We start from the raw sequence: 24,965 nt of genomic DNA, 5'->3' as shown, positions 1-24,965 counted from the left end.
ACTTTAATGACTGGCCCTGGCACTACACAGAAAGCTGGGACAGGGAGTGCTTTTGCAAGTCATCCAACAGATACAGATTTCCTCTGGTTTTTCAAGGTTTTTAAACCTGATTCTGATAAGACAGAACCTTTAGAAAGCTTCCTTTTATCCTCATATGTAAGAGCAGTTCTGTCTCCATGCTTTCACTGTTGGGATGCCAGCATGCAAATAACCAAATCAGGATCTGACCATCTGGGTTTAGCTAATGGAGGACTTCAAAGCATCAGGTTTTTCTGAGCTAAAGCTACTAACATTTCAGTATTTCATAGACAGTGAAGGATAGGCATTCCTAATAAGAAATTTGTCTCAAGTAATTTAGGATGAGTTTAAGTGCTAAGCTGTAGAGGATCTGGTTTCCTTTTGCCATTGGGCAGCCTATCAAGAATAACCAGCTGATTTCCTTAGCTCCCTTAGGTCTCTTATTCCTTCTGCTTTCATTGCATGACAACCAATATGGTTTGGCATTACACTCACAGCTGTGATGTGTCGTATTTCCTTTCATCTTCTCTTTGTCCTTTACTGCTTCTATACTGAAGACATTTTTTAAATGAGTCATAAAGATTTTCTGCTATTCTCATTTATGATGAGTAAATGGGCAAAGTCTATGTCATAGAGATTGGAAAATCAAGTTGGATAACTCCACAATAATGGTTTGCACATCCCTGCAAGAAGGTGCCAAGTAAATGTTGTACATACAGCATATCTATTTAGAGCTTATTTTTATGATTGCTATTCTTCGTGTGTGCAAGTTGCAGCTATTTTTTAGATTTAATTTCTTCTTTGTCTGAACCTACCAAGATTCTTAGCCAGGCCAAGATATTGCATATGTCAGATTAAGTAATGTTTGTACATGTTTACATACCTAGTTTTCGTATTTTCTGTTTGTCATATCTCTTGATGGCATATGGTAGAATTAGACATGAAAATTTCACTGGAAAACATAATTTACCATTTGTTCTAAATAAAGTTTGTACATTCTTACATTCTTGGAGAATGATGATACTAAAATGGACTAGTGACTAAAATTGTAAATAAATGGAAGTATTAGTTGAATGGTGTTCGATGGACATATCTTGAATTTGAATTTTTTGAGAACTTGGGTTGCATCTATGCCAGGTACTCTGATTCTAAGCAATGTGGCATGGATTCTATTGAGGTTTGGTTTGTTTTGGTTTCTCATTGTGGTGGGTGTTAGCTGCACAGAAAAATGCCTCAAATGCCTTATTCTACTTTTTAATATACATAGACAGAGGACACATTTTGACAGGGTAGTTTGCTCATAGACTGACCTAGACTGTGAGAGGGAAAGAAATTTGTGCTTGTATGAGCTTTATCTTTCACTAAGAAAGACTGTCAGACTAGGGCTGGTGGTGGACCTGTGTAAGGAACATTTTGATAACCTTAGAGAAGCTTCATTAGAATAAAACTTTATAATCTGTAGTAAATATAATATTTTTCAACTATATTTTCATATTTATTAAATATATATCTTGAAAATGAACTTATATCTTTTAGTGCTGCAATGCATTGCTTGGTATTAATACTTAAAGTCTATAATAAACCTAACATTTTATGAAATGAGTACAGAAAATCTGATATATTCACATAGACTCCCTTACTCATTTCATTTTCCAGAAGAACTTTCTAGTTGTTGTACACAGAACATACTTTGGTACCTATATCAAAATAGTTTAATTTTAGTTAACATGTTTTAAAATGAGCTGCCAATAATGGCAGTTCCATATTTTATCTTTTTTTTTTTTTTTTTAATATATTAGTTTACTTGTACTTCAGAGTGTTGTTTCTTGTGCATTGTGGTGTATAATAAAAATAGTATTTATGGTCAAAATATGCACTTTCTGTAGTGAAGCTTCTGTTATAGAAGTTAATTCTGTTACAAGACAACATGCAGCATTTTATCTTTCATATATGGGAAGGAGTGAGTAAGCAGGGAAAACATATTTTTATGTTTTTATATTTTGTCTGTTCATCATTCTTTACATACAAAAAGGACTTACTAATAATAGTAATTTCATGGTATTTTGACCTCCAGATTTTTTAGGAAAATTTGAGTGTTCTTGCTGAACTAATTTCTCTCTGACATCAGGAATTATCTGACAGAGTGATTTGGATGCTATTCTTTGGAACTGTTCTTTGGAAATCATTGGAATTGATAGGGCATGATTGACACTGTCTGCTCTAGTATCAAGACTTTTTTTGCATTGTTGAAAAGGGAATGTGTTCCTTTTTTTGAATATCACTGGGAAACATTCAGGTCTTTCCATTTCAAGGTCTTACAGGTAAGCCTGAGTACAGCCCACAGGGAAAAAAGGAATTCCTTTGAGCTTCCTATTGCAATTATAGTGATCTCTTGCCAAAGGAAGCAGGGGTTCTTACTTCTTCACCCCCCTCTCCCCCAGTATTATGATTAAAAACAGTGGTGTCAGGTTTATATTCCTGTATTCAAATTTGTGCAAGTCTTCTCTTCTCCCAGATGAATATATGTTCAAGCTTGAAATGAAAAATACATGATAATGAAATAAATGACTGCCCCAAAGCTATCTCCTACCTGTGAAACAAAGTTATGAAATAATAATGGCAAGAGTGATAACTGTAGTTGCCAGTGTCCTAAAAAAGATGAGACTGTTCTCAATGCAGAGAATCTTACCTTGAAGGCAAATGTGCCCAAAAGAGCAGTGCTTGAAGTGTCCCCATGGAGGCTGAGTTTATGCCACATCAAAGATCAGAATTCAGCCCTAAAGCTGGTGATTCATCCATTTAATGGAAGATTTCTTGCTTCAGGATATTTCCTGCTAATATCAAATGCATGAGTGATAACTATTGCAGTGAATGCAGTGTAATTGTTGATTGGTAAATAAAAGCAACACCAGAAGCTGAACTTGTCATATGATGTTTATAGCATTTGAGGCAGTGATTTTTAGCAAGCACTTTGTTGCCTGATTACAGATCCCAACGTTGTATGGGTGTTCTGATGTGTTGCTTTGAAATGTGTGGGTCACATTGAGACTCTTAAGTTGTACAAAACAAAACAAAAGTCTCAATCTGATGTTTTCCTATGAGTGATCGAAGGTGGAGGTTGGCTTTGAAAACTCCAAGTCAGATCAAGAATCTCAGAAAGGACAGCTTACAATATTTTAATATTCAAAGGGAGCTCTCTGTGGCGATGTGATGTGTAGTGCAGGTGATGAAATGCAGGTCCTGTTCCTGCCCTGCCCCTGACTGCAAATAGGAGCATTTCTGAACCAGGTGATCTGCAAAGGGCCAGATCACATTCCCTGGCCTTTCCACACAGCCATTCTCAGCATGTTCTGTCCCTTTTGGTTTTTTGAGAATTGGTGGGGCAGAAAACCAAATTGAAGAAGACAATCATAACTATTCTCATCAACAGAGTTGAAATCTTCCCAAGTTTTTAGTGTTGGTGTGTAAAACAGTGTATTAAAGGTCTTCTTGCAGCTCTCTGTATGTTGTGTATTGAAAATAAATTTTAATCCAGTGGGAAATCACATTGTCCAGATCTAAAATCTTTTGAACTCAAACTTCAGCTGTCCTTTTACATAAGTATTTTAATTTGCTGTCTTTTTAAAAATTCTTTCAAAATCTACAGTTTGACCTGTGTCTTCTTCCTTTTGGGTGTACTTTCTTTTTATTTGTTTTTTTTTATTGCATTCTTTTGACATGCATCTTTACTTGGGCAGAGCATCCTTCTCAAATTTCCCTTAGTTCCTGTGAATGATATTCTTCTACATTATTGCACTGTTAGGATTTCACCCTACTAGCATTTTTAAAAGTCATATAAATAGTCTCACACAGTGTTATGGCATTTTACTTTAATTATAGTATAGTATTCAGTCTGCAGGGAAAGTCTGTGGTCCATAGGTCAGCCATGGTTTAGTGTTACCTACAGGCTTTGTCTATCTAGATACAGCTGTCATTTAATTAATGAAAAGCTGCATTAAATTTATGTGACCATGAATTAGTGTGTGATGTTTATATAGTGTTTTAAGCCACACACCTGGGGGAAATACAGATTAGGAGGCCTTCTGGAGGTCATGTAGTCCAACCTTCTTCTCAAAGCAGGTTTCTGGTGTTATTTATGTTGTTATTGACACAGAAGATGGTATAAATTAAGAAGAAGGAGCAATAACAAATTAGTATGCTGCAGGATGTACAAAATCTAAACCTAGCCAGTATAACTGTAGAAAAGAATGAACAGTTGATGGCTTAGCAAAGCATGGCAAGGACAACTGCATCAGATGAAAAAAATCAAATTAATTAAATGTTCACATTCAGTTGGTATTATAGCTAATTCCCAATGAAGCATTAAGATGATTTAACAGTTCTTGTTCTCCAGGGATATGATCTTTAATCAGATGTGGGGATAGTAAAAGGTAGACATGGTAATTTATTCCAATAAGAGAAGAACAGTTCCTAGTTTAAAATTTAATTGGATGATGTATGAAAAAATCTAAATTCTCTAGAGTACATTTTTGTCTTTAAAGTATTTTACAGGACTTTTGTCAACAATAGATATTTTGTTTTATTATATTACATATGTTTGAATACTGTCATGGGATGTGAAAGATCAGTGAAGGAGACTATGAAATCTAAAGGATTTTTTTTTTTTGTTTGTTTCTTTATTTAATAATTAGCTGGGTTTTCTGAACTCCTGGTAGCATTTCAATCTGTTGAGGGAGATTTGCTTTTCTTCTAATATGTATTCCTATTGTTGTCTAATGATATTTTCATTAGACAGTCAAGTCAGTGCTGAAGTTGGTGATTCTGTGCAACTCCTGATAATTTAAGGGCAGGCAGGAAGATCCCTCTTAGTGAAAATCTTGGTCATAAACTCCTGAGTTTATGGAGAAGAGGACCAGGGTGGGAAGTTCAGATGGGATTACACCTCATGATTCCCAATCTCATGACCAGGGTATATAACCCAGGAGGGATATGGATATGTTGCCTGAACCTTCAGGGATGGAAGGGTTGGAGTCAAGGACCACTGAGACTAGTCAGATATACATGTGTCCATGGGACCAGATGAGGATGGGACCAGGGGGATCCAGGGATGCTGATGTCATTATGAGGCAGCTCTCCATCATTCCTGAAACTTTGTGGGGATTGGAGAGGTTTTTGAGGACTTTAGGCTGGGGAAGTCACATTTATCTTTAGGAAGATAAATAAGTCTTATATTTCTTATGTGCTTAAATATTTAAATACACATTTCATTTTACCTGTCATTGTAGCTCAAGAGAAAAAAGGACAGGACAGAAATGATTTTTTGCATACTGATATTGCTACAGCAGACTCTGTATAGATTTCTGTTGAAGGTCACACATAATATGTAATAATTTTAAAAAAAGAATTTTTCATTAATTCTTTTATTACTGTCTTTTAATCTTAAGGGATTTTGTTTTAGCTTATTGAAAAATTATACCTTAAGAATGCTCCTTTTTCTCTGAAATTAAGAAAAATATAGAAATATATAATTACCTGAATTGTGGTATTTAAGACACCCTCATAAATGTAATGTCAACTCTTTTAAACAGAAGAGGATTTCCAGAAGCTTGGATTTCTATTTTAAAAATCTTTCCAGCTGAAGAAATTGGGAAAACCGACATTTTCATCTGTTTCTTGTAGAATAATTAATTGAAATGCTAAATATTTTGACAGAACCATAGAATAGTTTTGATTGGAAGGAGCTTTCAAAGTTCATCTACTTCAGGCCCATGCAATAAGCAGGGACATCTTCAACTAGATTAGATCCTCATAGTCCAAACCAACCTGAACTTGAGTGTTTCCAGAGATGGAGGCATTTACCACATCTCTGGCCAACCTGCCCCAGTGTTTTACCACCCTCATCTCTCAATACTTCTCGCTTATATTTAGTCTGAATCTGCCCTCTTTTAATTGTAAACCATTACCCTTTGTCTTCTCTCAAGAGACCCTGCTAAAAAGTCTGTCCCCAAATTTCCAGGTCTTTACATTTGATCAATGAATTACATCAAGGATTCATTTATTCATGAAACCAAAGTCATGATCCAATGAATTGTGTGAATAAGTCAAAATATAAATAAAAAGTAAACACTGTTATGTTTAAGATATATAATAATTTGTGCATACCTAAAAGTTCTCATCAGAAGCTGTGAACCATAAAGGTCAGATAAATTAATGCATAACCTCCCCACATGGTTTTGCACCATCCATGAAATATCAGATAGTCTTGTATACAGTAGACAGGAACAAGCCTGTAAGTAGCTGTATAGAAATTTTCCTAGACAAAAGATAGGTGCATTAAAAAAATAGCCCAAGAGGCAAACAAATAGTTTGAAATTATTTTGACTGTATATAGCACATACTGGCATTACTCAATTGGCTGAAGACTGGAAATAAAATGACTTCTTTAAGAAAATTTCTCTATTTTTAAATATCAAAACTCAATCCACAGTTCCATTTGTTTTATCATTGGCTTACAGTAACCAATTGATGCATTAGAAGGATATGGAAAAAGAAACACTGAAAGAAACTCTTATCTATATTAAATATAATGGCCCTTGAGAATGACACACTGACAGATGCAAACTAGTTCCTTACTAAATTGCATCCTAGTTCCCTTTCATAAGCTACCCAGACCCTACTTATATTTGGAAAAAATCTATTTTTTTTCTTATTTTTATATCTATGTGTATATGTTCATATGTGTATATTCTTACATTTAACACCTCCCTGTTGCATAACAGAAAAATATTTTTTTTCTGAGCCAACAGTTTTCTTGTTTTATTTTTAAATGTTTTAATTGTTTTGTCACTAAGAGTAGACACAAGGATTTCACTTAAAATCATCATTGAAAAATGTGAAGATCACAGTCCCCCACTGACACAATGAAAACAAAATAAACCCTTCACAGTTCTGTCACAGCCACCTGAATGCAGCTGGCGGTCTTCCCACAGCTGGAAAATCAGCTAGTGAGAAGGAAATAAAAAATGTTATCAGAAGGCAATGCACTCATTACATTATCTAAAATGCAGTAAAAGTGCTGTAGCTGTTAGAAATGCATTCTAGCTGCTCTTCAAAACTAGCTCCTAATCCTTAGAAGAGCTGGTCCCAGCCCTTGCTTGCTGCAGGCATTTGCTGAACTGCATTTTACACTCTCTGTTAGGTCCAGCTCTAACTTTTAATGGGGCCACAAGCATTCTCAGAGGGGCTGTGTATGTAGTTCTACTGGATTATTTTCCCTGGGGAGGGAAAAACCCAGAAAAACAGCAAAATAAGTAAAATAGAAAAAGGAAAAAAGAGTACAGAACTGAGCATAGAAGAAATTCTGTGCTTATTATGTATGTGACAGTTTCATTTGTACAGAGTAGATATGGGAGGGAAGTAAAAGGAGTGAAACTCAATTGTTTAAAATTTGACATTTAGAAATTTCAGCAGATATTCAGAAATAAAAACCAAGCTTATACCTAGAGATGAAAATATAAAACTTTGGAATTCTGCGAGGTAAGACAGGAAGGAATCACAAAGGAAAAAAATTGATGTCCCTAAAACCACAGCAATTATAATTCCATCTCTACATTCATTCTCTAAAATGGTGTTGGTAGGGACAGTGAGGCTTTGTGCAGAGCATAGTCCCTGGATATGAAGGCAATGGAAAAATACCAGCAACCAATTTCTGTCTGTTTTGCATAACATGGAAGCAGGGAAGTGTCATTGGATATCAGTTCAGGAATTGAAAGAAATCTAATTTTATTCTTTCATAATGATACTAAATCTGTTATGATGCTTTGAGCAACATCTACATTGTTCCTGAAAAGAATCTGCTTTCTGAAAACAGCTGAAGATTGCTTCACTTTGGTGGTGGGTTTTTTTGTGTTTCACGGATGGCTTTTTTGAAAAATAGTATCAGCTTTCTGGTTGTGAGATTTCAGCATCTGAAACAGCAAAAATAATTTTTATTCTAATGAAAAAACCTTCTCAAACCCACAATAAACAGTATTTTTCAAATAAGTGAAAATTTATTAGTAGATCTAGAAAGTTCACTTGTCTTCTTACAGCTGTGATGCTGGAAAGTAACTGAATGCTGTGGAAGGAATCAGGATAAATTTGGCTGCAGTGAAATGGAAAGCCAGACTATGTGACAATTTCTTGAAATTATCTTTATCAATTTTGTTTTAATGAATGTTTTCTAGACATATCTTTCAGTAATACATCTTGGCATAAATCTTCCAGTTAACTCTTGTAAATACATTAATTTATGTTCAGAAAGCTCTCTAGAGAGAAGTTGCATTATTTCTGCTGTGTACTTGGCTTATAAAAAAGATGCAGAAGGTACCTTCCAGTTTATTGGAGATCATGCCAAAAGTAATTTAGAAATAATCACAAAGAATAGCTGCAAAAAAAACCACATTTCTTGAGTTTTAGCTATTATATCAATTTCCTTTTATCTTGATGGTGAATGGTAGACATGTGAAAAACCCCAACTTGATTTATTAACAAAAAAAGAAAACAACAAACAAACAAAACAAACAAACAAACAAGAAAATAAAAAAAGCAAGCCTTAAAATGGCACAAATATGAACTGAAAATAGAAATTAATTTTATCTACCTCTCAAGGGAAGAAGAAATTGGTCTGGAAATTCATTGCAGTGAAATGAGTGAGTTATTTTGCTGACTGTCAGTGGTAGGTAACAATGTAATGCAATAAGTGAAGGCCAGGTTTGAATAGATAGAAAATTAATCTTCAGCCACTATCTCCTCTGGGATTTTTCTGTGCCAGTATTGATTGCATTTCAGCTCCTGACTTGAGAGAGAAATTGGTTGGAGTTGGATTTTAATTATATTCATGCGCTGGATCACTTTCCGTCAAAATATGTGTGTTGCTACTTTTCTGAAAACAAAGTTTAACTGGGTATAAAACCATACCAGCTGACACCACAATCTGTCAGGCTTTTCATAGAAATGCCAAATTAAAAGAATTAATAACATTGAGGTTTTCCTTTTTAATCATTCATTTTTTCTTTTTTTCTTCGGTTTTTTTTTTTTTTTTTTTAGATGTAAGCAACTTGAAATTAAGAAATTTGCAAATGGAAACCAAATAGATTTATTTTCTATAGAAAGATCCACTACAAATTTGGATGTGTGAGGCATGGTACAGCATTCATTGGTCTTACTGGTCAGGAGGTAGTAGCCCAAGTGTGTTCAGCACTAATTTGCCAAAAATGGTTCTGATACTTACCTGTTGAGTACAGAACCAGTTCAGACACTTTTAGATTTACAGAAAAAATTGTTCTTGTGTGAGGGTAACAGTGAAATTTTTAAAGGATTTTGTCATTTGTTGTTTTTTGTTTTGAGCACATTGATATGTTGTTTCAGCATCAGAGCTGTACATCACAAAATACTCCCATGAAGATCAACAGAGCAGTCTGAAAGCATCTACATTACTTTATGTAGTTTTAGATCCATCCAATGCCTTGCATTAATGAAGCTGAGAAGAGTTTTTAGATGTTTTTGGTTTGGTATCATGGAATATCAATGGGAATAACAGTCTTTTTCAGGGGGCCTGCATGTGTTATTAGAAATGGGAGAAGTAGATTTTTTTTTTACATTTTAAGGCATTGAGGAATTAATTAATTAAATGTTTTCAATTTCAACAAAGTTTAATCAGATTTTGACAGTTGACCTGAAGCTTCTTTCATAGCATATGAGTGAATGGAAAGACTGCATTTATTAATTGGAATGAAATTGAAATATCAAGTAGAAGAAATATGATCATTCTGTGCTGCAATGGTTCAGGAATTTCAAGCAAAAATCTAAATATATTGTAATACAAAAACTTGTGTGCAAGACCTGCTAGGATGGACTTAGTGGAAAATTGTAATTCTTGGGATTGTTTTTTGTAGGACTACAAGCTGAACTTTGATGAGCTTTGATTAGTCAGTCCCTTGCAGCTCAGGATATTCTTTGATTCTATGTTCACACCCTTTCTCTTTTACCATACCCATTCCCTCCCAAATATTTATGATGGGAATTTAGTTGAAAGAAATCTTTTGACATTCACTCATTCTGGTATTTTAGTGTGGTTATGTGGCCTGATCCTCAATTCTTTTCTGAAGTGTACTGTGAAAACCTTGAGGGTTTGTAGTCATTGCTACTAATTTTTAGAAATAAGAGTGTTAGAATTTTTTTTTACATCAAATTACTTTCCAACAGAAGGGAGATTTTTCCACATGAATGATTGATTGTTGGGAATGCATTTCCATAATTAAACAAAGTCATTACTTTGAGCAACGTGAAGCTAAATGATAACTTGTGAAAAGATTTCCAGAATTTGTGTGTAATGTTTTGCATTCCAGATTTGGGACATGGAAAGAAACATGTGGGATAATATAGAAGAAAAAAAACCAGCCAAAACCAAAACCAAAACAAAAACAAACCATAAAAATCAGCAAGCAAGCAACACAACAGAAACCTATGAAAAATTGAACAAAATTACATTGTCTGAAGCTGTCATAATGCTGGGTCAGTTCAAATCATACAATGCACAAACTGTTACTGATCTTGGCTTTAGTCTGCACCCTTCAAAGTAAGTTATAATGTTTATGAGCCTTGTCTGGCTGCTGGTTGCCCACAAAGTTGTCTATCACATTCCCCTGTATCACCAATCCACTCCAGCAGTGGAGGGGTGAGAAAAATAAGACCATAAAAGACATATGGATTGAGATAAAGACAGTTTATTAAAGAAAAGCAAATTCCAAACATTGAAGCAGTGAAAATCAAAAAGATTTATTCTTTCCTTCCCACCATCAGGCAATGTCCAAACACTTTCTGGGAAGTGGGCTCTTAGGACACACAGCAGCTGTTCCACAAATACTCCACCTTAATGATGAATGTCCCCTCATTTTACTGAGCTTGTAATATTGAGCAGAACATCATTTGGAAGGAATATTTCTTTGATCATCTTGAGTCATCTGGCTGGCTATATCCCCTCCCAAACTCTTGCCCATTCCCAGAATGGGGTTAAGTACAAAGCAACAAATGTTATGCAGCATAAGATGTAGCAACTATGCTGCAAAAAAATAGTCAAAATGAGTACCCACCTTCTTTTCTTCCAGAAGTTTAGTAGACTTGTGAGATTCATCTCACCTAATCCCAGACAGCTGTATTGCTGACTTCTACATCTAGGTGATTTGCACTAGAGCTACTTCTACAATCAATCAAAAGTAGGAGGCACTTCTAAAGCATGATTCATGTCATGGGGAAAATAGGTGTCTAATTAAGATAAGATGAATTGCACTCTAAACGTTCCCATTTCTCTTCATTCACTCTGAAGGCAGCCTGCAGTGATGAGCACAACTCTCTGGCTTGTTGAAATTGGTGTCTGTCACCGGTTAAATGAGTTCTGCCCTTTGCATTTCCAAAGGAAATCAGTTCTTTACAACCCACCCAAGATTGCTGCTTACTTCAGGCAGCATTTGAACCTATACTTAGAATGGCATTGTTCTGTAACCTTGAGATGTAGCAGATGAGAACACATAGGCAGTTTCATCACATGGCATTGTGTATAAACTAAAATTCCTCTGTCTGTACTTTGATAGAAGATAATAAACAGAATGGCCTCAGCACACACATACCCGACTGACCACAGGTGCTTCATTGTCAGCACTATTTATCAAGAATAGCACATTTTCAAAAACTGATGACACTGTAGTATTAAAAATATCCTTATAATTGCCTCCAATAGCTGGCCTGAGTAGTCATTCAGTATCACAGTTGCTGTATTATTGCTTTAAGTGGCAGTCGACCCTGTTCAGCTCCAGCTGAGACAGGTGAAGACACTCCCACCTCCTCTTTGGCCTCCACTGCCTCCTTGGTTCATGCAGTTTTTGTAGCTGAGTAAGAATAATTCTCTGCTTTTCAAAATGTTTAAGAATTAGTCCAAATTGACTGAGTGAATTGGAAGGAATCAAGAAGTGTGTATCAGGGTGCAGACAGGTGAGAGAGGATGGGAACCCAAGGCAGACAGGTGGTGGCGAGCACCTGAGTGTTTGGGGATCTTTCCCCTTGGACAGATGTAGCCAGTACATGGGATTTCACTGATAAATGCTTAAAATAAACCAGTAAACTAGCCTAATTCAATCAGAAAATCAAAGAAGGCTTAATTCCCTTGCTTTGTCTGGATGTACAAGAGAAAATCTGTTTATGCAATGTATATGGGAGGTATCATTTTTAGATTTGTGATTTGTGATATAATCTGCAGAAGGAAAAAAAACCCGTAATATTTAAGATTTGGTGCAAATTACTACACATAATAAAAGGTAATTTATTTGTCTTGAGTTATGGGTGTAAAAATCTCATTCAGTTATGAAATTTAAGGTGTTTAAAGTGTGTAAGTTAGGCTCTTAGTTTTCTTTTGCTTGGTCTCCATTTCACTGTATTGTATTGGGTAAATTAAAATTGAAAGCAAGCTACAAATGTTCCTTGACCTGGAGAAGCTAATAGTGTTTATACACAATTGCAAAATGTTACCAATGAAAAAAAGCTATAATTTTTTTAATGTATAAAGAGAAAATGTGAGTGGCATTGTTTTTTAGCACACTTTTTAATATTTTGCCCTTACATGTTTTTCTTTTAAAAGCCTGAAAAGAATGAAACTGAATCTGGCAGCCAGAGAATCAGACCAGTATTTGAAGATGATCCTGTTTTCCGACGGCAAACATCTTACCAACATGCAGCAGTCCACATACCAACAGATATTTATGAAGGCTGTAAGTAGCATGTGAACAAAGTGATCTTATACTTTAATACTAAGCTCATTATTTGTGTCCCATACTTAAAACAATGTTTGTCTCCACTTTAAGTGCAGGTTTGCTGCTATTGACACTTTTACGTCTTTCAGTAATATTATTTTTCCTTTTTATTATATATATATATATTATATATATAATATATATACTATATATTATTCATTTCTTTTCATTTTTACTTCTTTCACATCTCAGAGATGTGTTATATTAGGGATAATGATTGGTGTTATGAATTGGTAGGTCCTGCAGTTAAAGAGATCCATTACGATTGGATCTGAGTTTCACAAATGTAACTGGAGGTGAACCAAAACACTTGCATATTCTGATTTTCTGATCCATTCTTTCTCCGTGGTGTTCACATTTAATACAAACAATTCTTGACAGCTCTTCTTTACACGCTGTTTGGCCTCAGGCAGAGATGAGTTCTGAAAACATTTTTAAGTATCTCTTAAGCTGGTACAGCTTGGGGAGATAACATGCTGTGTGAGCTGGTAGTACCAATATTGCATCCAGTGCATTTCCAGAACTGCAGTAACAGACTGACAGAGAATTTACATAAAGTCTTTCTAAACTATGCAAAAAATAATATATATATGTGTGTGTATACTGATGAGGATTCTTTCATTGTATTTCAAAATTAAGTATTTATCTTTCAAGATGGAAATGAGTCCCTGTGCTCATAATAAAGCAAAAATCTTTATACAATAAAAAGGCATTTCAGCATTCAAAGGGGCTGCATATTTTTTAAAAGGCGGAAAGAAAAATTAAATAAGATCTTTAATTTTAAGTTTTGATTTTTTTAATTTCAAGTATGCAGTCATTTTTCTCTTTTAAAGTCTCATCAAGAGGAAAGAGACCCTAGTGTGACCTGAGCTTTTTAAAATTCATGGCCACAGTTGTGTGCAGCTTCCATAAATGGCACAGGGATGAAAATGGAAATGTCAGTATGATGGGGGAAAGAATCATAGTAGCTCTTATTCTTATATGGTGAGCTTGACTGACAGACCTAAAGGATTATTCTGAGATTCTGACTTTAATAAATGCTAAAGTGCACCTTAATTGCAGGATTACAGAGAAATGAAAGGCCATTTCCTTTTTTTTTTTCTTTTTAAGAGAATTGATACTTCACTGTTAAAATGATAAAAAAAACTCATGTCCAATTACTAGGATATTTGTAAATGCTATGTGAACTTTGGTATAAGTCATCATAAGAGTACATAAAATGTTTTTCTTGTTGTGTTGAATGTAGCATTTTAAATGGAGTTCCTGAGGACATGTGTCCCTTAAAAATGTATACTATGTAATGTTACTGTACAGCCCATAAACCTGAAAAGGAAGACAGATTATGATTTTCACAGGAAAGGTACATCTTCAGTATCTAATGAAATGATAATAACAGAAAGAAATGGACAATTCTGGGCTGAGGTAATTGCATGTGCAGAACCTATGTTTTGTGATTCTTTGGGTCTGGTTTTTATATTAATTACCAGGGGAGTGGAAGCCTAGAAAATTATCAGGAAGTCTGTAATTCTGTGTCAGAAAAATCATGTTGTTGTGTGTCTGGGTAAGTTTTTGTTACAGATGGAATTTTCAGAGGCAACAGCTTGACAATACCTGAAAGTGACAGATTTCATATCAATAAACACAAAATGTTCACCAGGTTCTATTTTATAGTTACAAAGTTCATATGCCATCTGAAACACAAGTGAACAATTGTGAGCTAGTCATTTAGCAACAGATTTCCAAAAGTAGAATTTAGTGTTGTTCTTTTCACCTTATGATCTACAAGACAATTTTTATAACTCTAAAAAGACTGATAATGTATCTTGAACACAGTTGTCATTTTTCTGCCTGTTCACGGGAGCTAACCTGTCATTTCATGGTGGAGGCTTCAGCATCCACTAGAACAGAAAGCAGCTGTACAATTGAAAATAATACATTCAATTCCTTGTCTAAATCCCAATCTGCTTGGAATGAATCCTTCTGAGAATGGATGAGGCACAGTTCACAAGTTTTACAGCTTGGAAGCCAATTTTTTTGACTGAATAATGCCTTGGCAAGCAGATTTCATTTTTTCTCCTTTATTGTATGTGCTTTGCAGGATGCCAAGAGAAACAAAGAATTGCTCTTTGGATCTCATAGAATAGTTTTCAATGACTAGATATTTGACTTGGTTATTCCTCCTTGAGATTGGTTTTCACTTCTCTTGCCTCTTACAGCAGCAGGTTTTTGTCTCTAGGGGAGAGGGACAATTACTTTTAGAGCCACATGCAATCTGGATTTTCACTTGGGCCTGTCAATCACTCTTTTTCATGTCAATTAATTATTTTTTGTATGAAACTGGGAATTTGACTCAACTGTAGAATCATATAACCATTAGGGTTAGAAGCGACATCTAAGATAATCAATATGCTACCCATTAAAATGCTTTCTATTTATGTTTCATTTCTATCATAGTTATTACTTATGATTATTTATGCTTTTAAAATAGAGTCAAATAATGAATTTTTGTCCACTTTAATTTTTAAAAGTGGGGAATTATTTTTGTCTAGTAATTCTGTAATGGTGCACAACCTACTTAAAACCTAATGTGGTCTATAAAATAATATCCTTTGTCTTCCTACAAATATAGTGATTTGCTTTGTTTGAAGTACAGTGATGAGCTTCTTGTGAAGTAGTTCCTTGTATTTCACCATAAAAATATATGGCATATCATTACAAATATCCATGTACTAATTCCAGGCTATTATTTTGTGAGTTATTTGATTGTAGAAAGAAATATTATTAAAGTTGTTCAGGCTTTTTTTTTTTTTCTTGTTTTAATTTTTTTTTTTTTCTCTCCCTGGATCTTGTGCCAAAACCTGTGCAGAGACAGAAGAAAGTCTAAGGACTTAAATTACTTGCCTCTTTCTGAGGATTGAAGAGGGGGTGGAAATCCCAATAAAATACAACCAAATCAGACTTTTAATTCAGTATTTTTCAAGAGGCCCTTTTAGGTTTTGAAATAAAATCAATCTGCAGCTGAAAACAGAACAGGCCCTCAGGTCCTCTTTCTACCACATGCACTGGGAATTAATCAAACATCTCCTATTAATAATAGCTGAAGTATTATTTCTAAATCCTCATTAAAATTGTACCCTTCTTATCCCTGAGTAGAATATAGGAACTGCAGGCCAGAAGTGAAAGGAAATCCCTGGCACAAGGAAAGCAAGGGTAATCTTCCCAGTGGATACCCCCCATGCCCTCTCTGTCTGAGATCCACTCTCCCCATCAGTGATTCCAGTCTGTGGTTTGAGGTGAGGTGCTGGGCAGAGCACACAAACCAGGCTTGCTTTTTTTCTGTGTGGTTATTCCTACTTTACTCCCTTTAAATCAGAAATACTGCTTCCACTTGTCACTACTTGATTAGCATGGAAGAGCTGATTGAAGTGTCAGGTTAAAGTAATGTGTCACGAGCATGACAACATAACTTTGAATATATTTGGACAGCAACCAGCAAGAAAAAAAGGGCTTCCCTGCTCCAAAGCCATCAAACCAGGCATAAATACTGAGTTACAATTAATTGATGGTTCTTCTACCTTAGTAATAATAAAATATAAATGTTGTTGCTTCATACTCTCCTTTTATGGCAGTCCATGAAATTTTTCTGCTTGTTTTTATTATACATTATTTGCTATCAAGTGTGGCTGTGGACATAAATTTTGCCTCTCTCATGGTGCATCATATATGTAAATAATCAGTTATTGGTAAAATATTTTGAAATTCTAGTACTCCAATATATTACTTAAGGGCAATAAAAACTTATAGAAATAATTTTAAAAAATTGAATTGGTTGCTACAGTGATTTTTATCTTGACCAGAATACTATTTCCTCAACGAATTTTTAAAATGCTGTACAGTTTCTGCTTATCTTCTGTGTCTCAGGCTAAGAGCTTGAAAAGAAAAAATACCCCTTGGGAACAGCAGTCTAGTGGAAGTTGTTCCAGCACATGGCAGGGATGTTGGAACTAGTTGATCTTTAATGTCCCTTCCAACTCAGTTCATTCTATGATTCTGTGAATAAAAACTTTAGAAATACTGGGAAATGAAACCATGATGGTGACAATACTCCCCCTCAAAAAACAAAACAAAACAATTCAAATGAACTAGGAAAAAGCGTGTTATAATTTATTCATTGAAGGTCTTATGTGTGGATAATAAATAAGATTTATAAAGGAATCCAGATATTGATAAAGTGTTGTATAAATATTTTGGCATGCTACCTCCACATTTCTTAAATATCTAAATACAATAAAACATTTGTGTGGGGTTTTTTTTCTGTTTAGTTTAAATAGCAGTTACAGACAGGCAAGACACTTTTCCTACCTATGATTCGTGCTCTTGATACATTTTTTGTGATAGCTGACAAACTGAAGCTATTCAGAACTATTTTTCTCCTGCTTTATTGTAAGGGATAAATGAATAGTGCAGGTTTACTACATCAGAGATTGAAAAACAATTGTTTCAAGTCTCTGATTTTGTGTGTGTTCATACATTTAAATTTAGAAATAGATATTATGTATATCTTGTGCAGATGGCATGTGAGATTACTGTAACTTTTGACTTTGTTGTTGTTGTGTTCTCCATTATTTTAATCATTGGGTTATTTGTGAAAACATGTAATGAGTGAAGTAGACCTTTAAATGAATTTCAGTGTCAGCCTGTTTTAAATACCAAAGACTATAGCTTGGGGTAACTATAAAGCAAATGTTAGTTGCAGTTAAGTCCCTGCTTGATTCAGTATTAAACCTGGAAGGAAAATACCAATGCAGAAGCTTAAGTAAAGAACTCTAGGGTCAGTATTGCTTTTTATGCTCTGACAATTGCACTTGGGTTTTTTTTCCCCCCCAAGTAGATTGCTAAAGCTCCATTAATTAAGTTCTTATTTGAATAATCAGCACAAAGAAACAGCTTTTTTAACTTGATGCAAAAGCTTGTTTCTGTCACAATCCAGAAGGCCAAACAACCTGAGCAGTATCTTCCATTGTAAGGAATTATTTCTATTTTGGTACTGGGATTAATACCACTAGTTTAATTGGATGGATGGTCTGGCATAATCATTTGACATCAAATTGATCATGACTTCTGTCTAAAGTTATCAAAATTTAAGATAATAAGGAAAGACATATTTGTAGCCAAGGGTAATTTTTTCCTCTTTGAAAGAGTAAATTGATTAGGTACTACTTTGAAAATACAGATGTGGTAAGGAATTCTCAATATAGATTTAAAGCAATCTGCCTAGTAATGATGCATCACAAAAATTATACGATACTCTCAAGCTGGAAACTTTATTCAAGACTAATTAATTGTTAAATATGACTCAGGGTTCTTAATGGGAAAATAAATAGTGCCAAATCTGAAATAAAACACAGTTCTGTTATAATTCCAGGTACTCTTCTAGACTTGCATTGTCTTAATATGTTTGAATAGAATTTTCAGGTGTTTCTGCAAAATGAAAACAGATTTTTTCTTTCAGTAGTACATTTAGAACCTAAATACCTTAGGCTTTCATAGAGATGTGGTTGTCTAAACACAAATTCCTACTGAAAATGGGTATTCTGAAATATTCTACCTCTAAGTGTAAAATCTTTTTTTGAAATGAATCAAGGGTTATCTATTTACAATCAATATGATTGATTGTATTTATTTGTATGTGTTAGTGTGAGAACTGACTGAAAGAGAGCATAATGACATTCTTGTACCTTAGAACTCAGAACCTTTCCTGGAATCTTAATTATTATTTTTTAATAATTTTGAAAAATAAGATTTTTATTTGTAAACAAATGAAGGAAGCTATATAACACCATAAATTATGCCCAAAATAATTGGGCTAGTATTTGAACTGTACTAAGCTTTATTATTTGTCTCAAGTTGGAAAGAATAGATACTAATTTTTTTTATTTCTATCTGTTATTTTGTGTTCAAAAGAAGAACACAAAAAGAAGAGTTTTCTCAGATACCAGTTTAAGTACTTTTACAGCTTAGACCTACATTCTAAATATCCTACATCTATTCTAATAATTTAACCTGGGGAAATTAAATGCTATCTTCAAGCAAACAGTCACAACTCACTAGCAATTCATGATGGGAATTTTCTCTTTATCTTGGTGAAGCCTTTTATCCTGTACAGTAATTTGTTACAGGGAAGAAAAGAAGTTACAGGGTTTACTTCATGATCTTTTGGGAAGAAATTTTCTTCATATTGTTGCAGTGTTCTTCTCTTACCAGGTGCTATTTTTTGCTTCCAAATCGCTTTTTTTCTATTGTTTTAATTTTGGCAGAAATAATATTTTCATTTCCACTGCCAACTTTCTTTTATGTTAACCCAGGATATCTGCACCCATGCAGATATCCTAGTTTTGTCTGTTTCAGTTTTAATCATGCTTCCAGAGAATCCCAAACTTCATGGCTACCATCTGTACTTCATTACAGATGTGCACTGAATAGTTTTTAAGTTGAGGAAATGGTAATTTATTTCCATTTTGCTGATGTTGTTGTTGTTGATGCTCTTTTTAAAAAAGAAGCAAAGCTTAAAAATATTGAGTTTAGGTTTTCAAGAGAGCAATACAGGCCTTAGGCAGGGCCCTAATCCATGACTATGGGCTTTTCTCACAGCGACCCCTCTGGGCATCATCACCTGCCAAACTTTCTATATCATGTCTTTCCTGTTCTTATAACCAGAAATTCATCTGCAAGGACCACTGACATAATGCAGTCTTCTTAAATACTCGAAGGATATGATCTCCTACATGTTTAGAATTTTTAATATCACAGTGAGGTGTGAAAAGCCATATCAGAAGCCAAAGTTGTGTTACCTGGTTAAGCTGGTCTTTGTGGTGTGGCTTCAACATATTAGAATACTATACAATGAAGAGATTTTCCTTCCTTGTAAAACACCTGGAGTTTTGACAGAAAGATGCCAAAACACTTTGTGTTCCTATTTACTTTCTTTTCTCTAACTGTATAACATTAATTTTCCCTAACTGTATAACATTAATTTGCATAGTTTGTAAAAAAACAGAAGTGTGAAAATACTTTTCTAATAATGGAAAGGTGATTATCATTAGCATTCAGCATAGCTGCCTCTCTGCAGATTTCTTGACCAGGGATGTGGTGTGGATCCAGACTTATCTTGGACTTTATAGCAGGTCCTGAGATTCCAGTGTCTGTTAGGCTGCTTGGCTGAGTAAAAAATGTTTAAGCTGTGCATACTGCCAAAATCTATTTTGGAGAACAGATGATTGCTGCTGCTCCTCAGATCCCTTTCCATTTCTTCTGCTGTATTTTCTCTCTTACTCACAGCTTGGAATAGCAATTAGTATTGAACCCTCTCGTACCAAGAGGGAGAAGTTGGCTCTGCAGTAAGATTGGCAATGTTCTTATGGTAAAAATAGCTAATGGTGGCCTTTGTATTTCTGCAATTCAGACTGCTAAGCAGAACACTGAAAATTGGTAGATCTTCATTATTCAATATATCAAAAAATTAAGACATTTTTAACATCCACTAATAAATGTTTAGGTGTGTTTCAGTTTGTTAAACAAGTCCATGTGATGATTTAAGTTGACTACTAAAAAAAAGAGTGTTAAATTGCTTGAAATAATTTATATCTAACATGAAGATATCAATTTGTATGAAAATGATTAAAGATGTTCTGTCTTAAGGACTGTAAAACCTACTTTAAATGGAAGTGTGTGGGCTTTGGGATATTCCTTGCTTGCTCTGAGAGCCTGTCAATTGTTTATTCTCCTCTCCTCAAACAAGTTTGCCTTATTTTGTTCTCAGTTGCTCTTTTCAGTTCAGTGTGTTGAGATCTAAACAAGGAGAAAGGAAGGAGAGGAGAAGGGAAGGGAAGCTGTGGTCTTTCTCCTTTTCCTTCTTTCCCTGCTCTGACACAAGCTGCCAGCTCTGCTCTGAGCTGTGAGGGTGACACCCTCTGTGACCCTGAGCAAAGCTGCAGAAGAGCAAAGAACTGCAGGCAGCTTCTGCCTCCACCTCTGTGCCCCTCTGGCATCTGAGAAAGTGGATGAGTCAATGTCTGGACAGAATTGTGCAAGTCCTTAAAGATGAGGACAAGGTGATTTAAACCCAGTAATAAAATATAAACTTCAGGAAATAACTAATATATATTGCCAAGAACAAGTGCCTGATGCATACAGAGATATCTTCTGTGACACAAAGGTAGTCTATTTGAATAACAAGAGCTTGTTTATTCTTTACTTGACCCACACAAATTATGAGGAATTGAAATAAAATATCTGTTGACTGTCAATTTTTTCACTTGGGCAGTGTGAAATATTTTCTATGGGACCATCCCTGTACTCATTAAATTTTTTAAAGCTGTCTTGTTGTTTTGTCTTGGTTTTAATATCTAAGAGGCTTAATATGCTTATTATCAACAGAGTTATGAAAGATTTCCCCCTGGAAAGAAATCTAGTTCTCAGCTTTGCAATGTTGCAAAAGAAATTTGGTTTCTGTAAAACTATTCTTTTAATAATTGGTCCTCATATTTCATAATGTCTTGTATTTTCAGCATGTAATACCACAGCTGTGAATTTTTCTGAGTTTATGGCAGCCTAGCTCTTACTTATGATTTTTTAAACCTCTACTGGTTAAAAATTATATCCCTGTGTTATTGCAGTTAACAAGGCTTACATGATGAATCTTTATAAATCTATACTCTAAAAAATACTTCATTGATTTGATTTTCTCAGAAGAAAGGGAAATAAAGTTCTTAAATTTCAGGTGGACAGGACATAGAAGTTAAGATTCAAAGTATTTTGTTCTGAAAATACTGACTGTGATAGATAATATATTAAAAAGAAAGGCAATAAATCTAGATTCTGTTGAGATATCCATATTGATAAATTTATCATGGTTGATTACCAAGAAATGGCATGTAAAATCATGACTAGATTAATAGATTGAATATATATATTCTATACACTTATTTTAGCATGTGCATTATCATATTTTCCAGCATTGTAGTTATTACTATTTTTATAGTAGTACCCCCTTTACAAACCATATGTTCAATTTTAATTTTGAAATGAGGAAGACAGATAATGAAAAGGAAAGACAAAAGAAAATATTATGTAGTCATATGTGGATTTGAATACACTTAGTGGCCTTTTGTGGATATGTCAAAAATTTGCAGTCTTGAAAGGTTGCAACAACATACAGAACGTAATTTAAGGATATGACTACTGTTTATTTGTTACTGTGGACTCACTTTGTCACATACTGGATTTTCCTTTTTTCTCAAATTGCATCTCTAGAAATTGTTCATATCCCTGTTTGATAATAAAGAACTTTTGCCATACTTCTGCTTAAGATATTGGGTGTCTGCAGCCTTGGCATCCTGTCCTTTCCCTTGGAGTGCCCTCTTGATTCAGGTTGTCTTTAGTTGTTGCTTATTTTACATAATATAGAAATTTGAAAATAAATATCAACAATTTTAAAAAAATATTATTTTCTGCCTTTTTCTGTTAAAGTATTGGTCATTTTTATCTTTTATAAGGGAAAAAAATTTCTGGGATAAAAGCCTGAACATTACCCAGTGGATGTGTTTATGTGAATTTGCAGTGGATTTTGGGTTAGTTGAATGAATTTGATTGAGCTATGTATGTGTTAAAGTACATTTATGCTTGAAGAACCTATTTCTTAGCAGGACTTCCAAGTTCACACAGGACATTTCATGGAGAGCATTATCTGCCCTTGCCATTGGAGCCTGTCAGGCCTCCTTCAAGTAAATGTTCAGTTTTTCAATGAAAACACTTAGCTTGAGCATCTGTTATAAAACTAGATCAAGACTTTTTCATTAATCAACATCATAACATTAGTTACTTCTAACAAGGTCACACATCTCAAGGCAAGTCAGTTTTCAGCTTACAAGTTGTTTATTTAAATTATTTTGGTTTTTGCAGTTAGACACACCCCTCTTCAAAACAGTTACCTGTAAAACTGTTCAGTCTTTAGAAGCATTTCATAGTAAGCTATTTATTTTTAACCTTTTGGTCTGTTCCTGTGAAAGGCTCTATGTCCTTGGTATCCATTTATTTTCAGTAGTATTTGAATCACTCAGGCTCATTTATGTCAGCACCTTACTTTATGTTGTTGAAAACCAATAAATAGTTGCTGACTAGGAAGATAATAGGAAAGAGGGGATAAAACAAGTCTAGACCTTGGCCTTTTCAGCTGGCAGCTGAAAATCAAAAGCACACTGGGTAGCTCAGCATGATAGGTATGGTGAGTGACAGACTGTTTAGAGCTGAAGGAAAGATGATGACGAAATCTTAAATTAAAAAATCTTCCACAACAAGCTGACAACACTGCTCAAAGTGCTTTAAAACGAAAACAAAACAAAAGCCCAACCAACAAACAAACAAAAAAAACCCACACAAATACCCCAAACCAAACAAACAAACAAACAAAACATCCCAAAAAAAGCCACCCCAAAAAAGGTACACAGGGCTTGGCAAAAACAAAGAAGAAATAGAGACTGGGAATGCCAAAAGGCCAATTACATCTTTGGTGACTTTCAATTCAAGCAGTCATAGTTTAGCATGTGAACTCCCTTCCAGAGAAGGTTTTGTGGTTAGCTTTGGAGGTCCAAAGAGGTGGTAACTGCAGTTGCTGTGTTCTCTTTTGCATGCATGCAGCAGGATGGAAGGAGGTTTTGGTAACAGCACTGCTTGCTAGAGATGTTTGCTGATAAGGTGTCCCTTAAGGTGTTCCCATGGAATGGGGCTGGAAATAAACAGTCTGTGATGCCCCTTCCCACACAAGCCATTCTATGGTTGTATGATTCTGTGATACTGCTATATTCCTGTGGTTCTTTATGGAAGAACAGTACTCACATTCCTCGTTAGAAGTGACCAAATGGGATTATGTGAACCTACTTCACAGTTAAAAAGCCTTTGAGAGACAGTAGAAACTAAATGATCTAAGAAGGGTGTAACACAGGGGCTACTGATCTGGGAGGGTAATTCCAAGAGATGCTTTATTTGTTATTTCCTAGTAGTTTTCCTTCTGGGGATGAGAGGAGGCTTAGTTGTTCAGGCTGGTATTTTCCTTTATTTGAAATAAAAATCTCTGTAATTGGCATTTGACTATGGATCTGATTGAAGTTTCAACACAGTCACTCTGGACATACCAAATACATACTTTGTACATTGCTTCAGTGTCATTTAGTTGAATCCAAATAGAAGTGCTCAACTCCTTGGACAGCATCATAAATATAATAAATTTCAAATACCATTGGTTTTGTTCCTAATTTGCAATGGCTCATTAAATCTCTCAGATAGTTGCATGTCTTTCAAGATATCTAGCATATCTTTACTGATTTTTCAGCTTTCTAATCAAGTGACATGTTGCTTTGCCTTCTTACATAGTATCTGGCTTGATCTGAGTTTCCATTTTGACAGGATGTTGTTCAGCAGTAATTGCAGGTCAAGGTAATTGTTGATCTTAACATGTTTTTCAACCTCAGTTTAACACTAAACCTGATTTTTTAAGGAAACCTAAAGATGTACATAGAGTTTACTAATTACCCCAAATTCCCTTTAGCTTTTTAGAATCAGCATAGTGATTTTATTTGGACTAGTATTTCACCTGAAGCACTTAAATAATAAAAAACAGGATGCTAATATTTTTATACGATTAATATATAGGAATAGGATATTATGAGAACTTAAAGATAGTCACAGTATTAGGTAAAATTATAGCAAAAGCAAAATTAAACATCCTAAATTAGTGTTAAAATTACACATTGTGTTAAGTTCTGGATGCCTTGTTAGTAAAATAATAGGAAAATCAAGTGATTTCCTGTTCTCAACTTGTGAGACAGAATTGTGTCCTGGAGATTTCATTGGTTCTAGCTTGAATGTAATAACATGAACAGTGAATAAATGAGATTTCATGCCTGATCTAGATCTAGAAAAAAAAAAAAAAAACCAGCCCAGAAATAGTGTCTCTGCTTAGTTAATTCTTTATTGACATTAAATTTCATTTCCTGAAGTTCTCACCAGCATGAGAAATGTATATTACTTAAGCAGGAAAATCTTTCTGCT

General features: G+C 34.6%; 1 protein-coding gene across 6 annotated transcripts in view; it reads left to right on the top strand.

The window, feature by feature from the left end:
- The window catches only part of CACNA2D1 (calcium voltage-gated channel auxiliary subunit alpha2delta 1), a 342,789-nt gene that overhangs the window by 194,508 nt on the left and 123,316 nt on the right, over window positions 1-24,965 (top strand). For all 6 annotated transcript variants that reach the window (XM_056514818.1, XM_056514832.1, XM_056514799.1 and 3 more), the window contains exon 6: window positions 12,689-12,818. In XM_056514818.1, the coding sequence (XP_056370793.1) occupies window positions 12,689-12,818 (130 nt within the window). The remainder of the gene's footprint in view (window positions 1-12,688; window positions 12,819-24,965) is intronic.

This window comes from Oenanthe melanoleuca, chromosome 1A (genome assembly GCF_029582105.1).
Source record: "Oenanthe melanoleuca isolate GR-GAL-2019-014 chromosome 1A, OMel1.0, whole genome shotgun sequence".
NCBI lineage: Eukaryota > Metazoa > Chordata > Aves > Passeriformes > Muscicapidae > Oenanthe > Oenanthe melanoleuca.
This window is presented reverse-complemented; position numbering and strand designations above follow the sequence as displayed.